We start from the raw sequence: 6,724 nt of genomic DNA on the forward strand, positions 1-6,724 counted from the left end.
AAAACATATTTACTAAATTAAAAAAAAAAAACACATGAAATAGATCGTGTAATTTTTTTAATTTCGATCATAGGTACATGGTTAGGTCTAAAAAGCGTAATTTTTTTTCTTAATGTATCCCAAATTTCAATAGAAAGTCACAAATGCAAGTAGAAACAATATGTAGGTATAGCTTGTATTTTAATTGCTTAGCAAACGTAGATTCGATTTTCATTATTCGTAACAAAGTAGGTTTAATGAATCAGTCCTTAGCGTAAATAACAGATTATATATAGATTTAAAGTTTATTTTATAAAAAACACGTATCAAGAGATAAAACGCTATCGCTGATTACACTGAAAATATTTGACGACTTCATTTGTGCACTTAACAGTAAGTAAATATTTTGTTTGGTCTATATTATTAATAATAGTCGTTAATATATATTTTAATAGTAGGCACAGAAATTAACTGTTATCAGGGTTAAAACTCAAAAGTCCCCCGGACAAAACACAGCTATCGCAACTCAATCACCACGAGTATAACCAATATTACGCGAACAAATCCAAAAACCTTAAAATTGCAAAAATAACGTAAGTCAGAACTAGAAAAAAGATCAACATTTAAATTTATATGATTATATTTAAATGTATACTATAATATAGAATAAATTTATTATTAAAATCATATTGACAGATTAAACAAAATTTCGTACTCTATTCCGATCAAAGAAGGATTAAAGATAAACAAACCTTAAATTTACCTATTTCATGCGATTTGCTTATAGCTCGGCTATATTGTGGCTACTCATAGATCTTGATTAATATGTGTTTATTTATAATATAAACTATTCTTTTTAACGAGTCATATCAACTTTAATTTTACTTCCGATAACAGCTTCGTCGGTGTTCAAATTCAAAACGCCATTTTTTCGAAAATCCATAATTAATATCAGATTATTCTAACACTCGGCCAATTATATCGCGTTAATTCAATGTCAAATCTTGTTTGTTTGTTTTTTTCCTTTTGTGGTTGGAATAGGCTAAATTATTAATTATGTCAAGATTTTTTTTATGATATAGATAGGCAGACGGGTAAATGAGCCACCGGATGGTTTATGGTCATCGTCGCCTATTACACATACATTAACGCTGTAAGAAATATTAACCATTCCTCACATCGCAACATAGATAGGGAACCAATGTTATGTCCCTATGGGCCTGTAAACCCTGATTCTCAGTCACCTTTCATACCGGATCACAACAACAATGCTGTTTCGTTAAAGAATATGTGATGAACGGATGGTACCTACCCAGACGGGCTAGCACAAAGTGTTCCTTGAGTTTATAAAATAAAAGAAATAAAACACAAAATACAGTTAAATAACAATAATATTACTCGAAAAAGGCAAAGGAACAAATATAACATGTTAAAGCAATTATTACTTACGTGTACCGAACCGACTATTTCGGCTATTCAATAACTAATGTGTATGTATTCATAATAATAATTTATGTGCCTACGTATTTATAAATAAATACGACTACCGCTACTCGTAAATAAAATGTAAAATTATGCATATATTATAATTGTATTTCTATTGCACCATAGCGTTAAAATAAAATATAATAATTATACATGACGTTCGATAGATTGGACTTGCCAATATTTATACCACAAAGACAACTTTGCACGACCTTATTAAAATAAACATAGAATATAGTACCCATCAACATTAATTTTGGAGTGTAGAAAGTAAGAGTCAGGAGAAATATCTTTGTATATTATGTTTAAAAAGTGTCCATCAATACATATTTATACAATACAAATTTAGATAGCGCTGCTGGAGATAGGTGAAATTTGAAGAACCTCGCTTATACTCGATAGAGTGAAACGGAATCAGAGACAAAGTTAGATTTCCGGCGGCAAAAGGCGCCCTATTCAAATTATTCTGCGAAGAATTATAAATTCTAGTTAATAAACGCATGAATGTTAATTTTGGTAGCGACTTTTTTGCATGAAAAAGATTAAGATATTGCTCATTACCTCTCCACTCAACAACAAGAAATAACTAATACAATGTCACTGAATGTTAATGTAAACTTTTTTTATTAATTTAATGCCCTGGCCGCCGCACCTGTATTAGAGTTTAGGTGGAATTCTGTAAAACAGGTATCTATTATTGTTATTAGTTTCAACGGTTATTTACACTGTTCCGTTATTTAGGAATAAAATTTAATTTATGTTCCTTATACAGGTTTTATTTTATTTAGAAATAATGGACTGAACTCCGTCCTGCATTGCATCCACTCTCTGTATCTTACAATCAACGCTACTAAAACAAATTTCGTAAACTTCTCAATTCGCTTAAATTCACAACCAATAACTCCAGTATTGCTCAAAATTCACTTTTGTTCCAATAAAAACAACTTAAGCTGTCAATGTGCATATATGTTCTTGACTAGCATTTAAATTTTAAAGATCATATAGAGTTACTAACAGGCAGAGTGCGAAAATTAATTTATATTTTTAAAACATTTAAAACACTAAGACATTTCGCAAACTTTTCATTGATTAAAAAAATGTATTATGCGTTATGCCAATCTCTTATTGTATATTGCATCTCGTGTTGGGGTGATGCACCAAACACTACTATCAAACCCTTAGAAATTGCTCAACGCGCCATCTTAAAGGCAATTTTTCGGATTTTTGTGTGGAATAAATATTATTATTATGATTAATGTCAATACTTTCGCTTTGTTATTGTCGATAAAATCAATATTATCATCGGTGTAGCCCGTTGAAATGAGATCCGCTTTTATAAATTTGTAGTCTGTGCCCTATAAAAATGAGTCGCATGAGACTGGGACTGGGAGTCATCAGTCAAATAAATTAATAAAAACAAGTTTCTAACTGTGTTGATAATTCTGAATAAAAGCCATTCAACGTGAGTGGTTTTAAAAAAATATGTTTTATTAATGCAATACGACCATAAGAAATAAGTAAGAAATTATAATAAATTACTTTAATCAAAATAAAAAGCTCTTACCTAGTGTATACATAGGTATTTCCATATATTTATTTGATTTAAGTAAAAACTTGTTTCAGAAGATAATCAGCAATATGTTGGATCTAGTCGGATCTAATCTGCCACAGCGACAACGAGAGTTGAATAAACATGTTAATGAAGCATTTTCCAAAAAAACTAACTTTGATGAAATTCGATCTTCCGAAGAAAATTCCGATGTCGATCGATTATTTAAAATTGACGTTGCTTCGAAATATAAAAACGTTGATTACATTATAGAAACTCTTAAATGTGGAGATACATTATACATTTCGAGAGCTTTGAAGTGCGAATGGCTGTATGGAGATAATTTTTCTCAAATAATTAATCCAGATTATTTACATCATAATGTTTTTCCATCGATGTCGTTTAAGATGAAAAAGAAAATGCTGTGTGCTATATCATGTCACGTGAGAAATGAAGAAAGAATGCTTAATTTCTATAAATATTGTATAAATGTTAAACTTGAAGATTATGCATTAAAATTCCTTATTTTTACATCTGAAGCACACAAATTTGAGTACATAGAAAACAAAATTAAAATTGACACGAAATTGGACTTGCAGGAATTTTTTGGAAATTCATTTAATCTCATTGAGAAATATTTAAAACAATTAAGAAGTCAGCAAATGTTTACGAAAGATGAAATAATTCATTTTCGTTACTTGTATTCTATTTCAAAAGAAAAATATTTAAATTTATTTGAAGAGTTTGGTCACCAAGACCGTTACAATGAACCAAAGTTAGGACAACGGCTCTCTAAGCAAATTATGACCAAGCATAAAGAGAGAGTTCTCAGAAATCCTTCTCTGTATGTGAAAAATCTAAACATGAAAACTATTGTGAAATATAGTTCTGCCGAAGATGCTAAGCAGTATGCTGTTGCTTTGTTACCTAGTGATGTAAATCATTTCTGGTATATGGATTTTTACGAAACATACAAAAGCATACTGAATTTGATACCATCTAATGAAATTTACAGCTTCTTAAGACAAATTTTCATGAATAAATATCATGACAAAGAATTTGAAATGAGTAAAAACTTTTATGAACGAAAATATTATCGGCTGTTAACAGTTGAAGAAAGAGAGTTATGGGCTTTGAAGCATATAGAGCAAGGGAAGGAACTGTTGGGTTCAGGTGAAGATTACCTGTGGTATCAGTTTATTAATTTTGATATGGCATTCAAGGGTATAAAAAAATATATATACAAAACTGATGAAAGATCTAAACGAGCTGAAATTGTCAAAGTTTTAGTATCTGCTGTTAGGAATGAGCAAGACTTAGAAAAACTGACCCAATATTACTATGAGCGACATGTCAATGAGATAGAATTTAACAAACAAGACTTCTTGAATAAAATCATTGACTTGCACAATATTTTTAATGTTAATGAGTCATGTTGGAATTTTATTAATAAAATTTTCCACAGTATGAAAAGCTTTACAGGAGAGTATATGAATTCAACAAAAGCACTTGCTATTATTTATTACATAATAAATAACAAAGATATACCATCAAACCTTCAAGTTGATGGAATATATTTATATGAAATAGAACAATATTTCAAACCACACTTCAGATATTTAACTGATGATCAAAGTGATCTTGTTTTTGAGTTCTTCAAAAAATTGTTTAGTGAAAAAATAAAAAGATTCGATGACAAAGAATATAATAATGATAATAAAGATCAAATAAATAACATAATTGGTTCCTTTTTAGATGTTTTGGTATTTTTTAATAAGACAAAGCATGACTGTCCAGATATTATTTATAAATATATAAAACTTGACTGGGAAATTTATAAAGACAGAGAATTGTTTAGGGAAACTACTGAGGATGAACCTGTTTGCCTAACACCTGTATTATTAATTCGCTTACTAAAACAAGATACTACAGAATTTTTAAATATTCTACCAGATGCTATAGATAAACTTTCTTCTGGCTGGATCTGCAGTAATTTGAACAGTTTAATGAAAAAACTACGAGTATATTTTTCAAATGATATCACTAAAAACTGTATAAAGATCTTTGAAACATTTTTATTACAAGAAGATTTATTGTACAAACGTAACCTTGTTTTTACTGTTATTAATGGTATATTTCATATTGCGGATAATGATTACAAAATCAATTTTATTACCAAGTACTCACCGACAGAATCAAAAGTAGCACATGACAAGATTGACCAAAACATTTTATTGATTCAAGAAGGTATTTGTCGCTTTGCTTATTACTCAAGGCCACCTGTACCTTTACCAGCTATTTTGAAATTTATAAAAGGTGATTACTTGAGCTTTTGTTTGCCCATGTTGAATTCCTATGTAGCAAATTTACCAAAACAGAGCTCCATACAATTTATTTCTGCCATACTCGATGCACCAGTATCAGTACAAAAGCATGGTTTAAGATTAGCATTCCGGTGCTTCAATTCTGAAGATTTAAAGAAATTGATAATGGATGTCTGGAAAAATACAAAAAATGTATCTCTGCGCAAAATCCTCTACAAATGTCTATTTCATTATATAAATAAATTGGATGATAATTTGCAACAGAGTCTCTATGAGGTATTAAAATCCTGTACCTTAGATTTAAACGAGGATGACGACGACGAAATTTTTAGTCTTTTGAGTTGCTATTTGCCAGAGTCTTTGAAAGGTGATCATCTGGAATCAGCTTGGAAGGCGATCGAAACATTTTCAGATCAAAAATCGAAGAACGTTGATAGGAAAATTATGGTCATAAGGGAAATAGGGCAGAATATCCATTGTGTAGATATGGAGTTTTGTCGCAATAAAATATTAAATGAGATGATTGAGCCTACGACATTTAAACAAAAGGTAGAAATGTTTGACAACACTTGGGGAAACAACACACTTATTTACGAGAAGTGGATTCTTGCTGTTAAATATATTGTTAATTTTAAAAACGAAAAAGAAATGAATAGATGTTGGGAACTAGCATCAATTATTATTAAAAAATGCATTGAACTGATGGGGAAAAGCGATGATAAATTCTTAGTGCATAAATTTTTAATGGAGATTTTGCAAAAAATTCTGAAATATTCTTGTAATATCACAGATAAAATACAAACGGTGCCCATATTAGAGAAAATAATGGATCTAATCCTACACTCGATGCCAATGAATAAAATATATCTATTGTATTGGAATTACAACTTAACTATAATCTCTAAGAAAGTTGTGGGCCCCAAACAGATTGACGCAAATGGAGAACTAAGTTACGATCACTTAGATACCTTGGTAATAGCTACTGGGTTTACTGATGCGTTAATCTCATTTATAAATTGTCTCAAAGAGAAAAACATTTATTATTGTAGCTTGAATGTTGAAATCACTGAAGTTATTTCCAATGTAATCGACACGATCTTGTATAACACAAATTTAACAAGAGATGCGTTAGAAATGTGTATATGTAATCTTCTAACTAATAGTCAAGTACCAGAGACATTTATACTAACTTTGACTCTTCTTGGTTCACGGTATTCAAGTTACCAGAAGCTGGGCAATATTTCGGAAAAAGTTATCAAGTTTGGCAATGAAGAAATTATAACTTTTATGTATCAGAAATTTAATTGAAAATAATGTATATATTCTAACCATTAACAATGTAACCGATGTATTTAAATAAATATGTTACATATCCATGTAGTACTTT

At 29.8% G+C, this 6,724-nt stretch overlaps 1 protein-coding gene across 3 annotated transcripts; it reads left to right on the forward strand.

The window, feature by feature from the left end:
* Positions 1–2,809: 2,809 nt before the first annotated feature.
* LOC125072748 lies at positions 2,810–6,717 on the forward strand. Of its 3 annotated transcripts, none has more exons than XM_047683429.1 (2): positions 2,810–2,981; positions 3,088–6,717. In XM_047683429.1, exon 2 carries the CDS (start codon positions 3,103–3,105, stop codon positions 6,643–6,645), a length of 3,543 nt encoding a protein of 1,180 aa, XP_047539385.1. In that variant the 5' UTR covers positions 2,810–2,981; positions 3,088–3,102; the 3' UTR covers positions 6,646–6,717. The 3 variants fall into 3 exon arrangements, with proteins under 3 accessions (XP_047539385.1, XP_047539386.1, XP_047539387.1); XM_047683430.1 differs by having other exon boundaries at positions 3,091–6,717; XM_047683431.1 differs by having other exon boundaries at positions 2,810–2,926.
* Positions 6,718–6,724: the final 7 nt, after the last annotated feature.

The sequence above is a fragment of the Vanessa atalanta genome, chromosome 22 (assembly GCF_905147765.1).
Source record: "Vanessa atalanta chromosome 22, ilVanAtal1.2, whole genome shotgun sequence".
Taxonomy (NCBI): Eukaryota; Metazoa; Arthropoda; class Insecta; order Lepidoptera; family Nymphalidae; genus Vanessa; species Vanessa atalanta.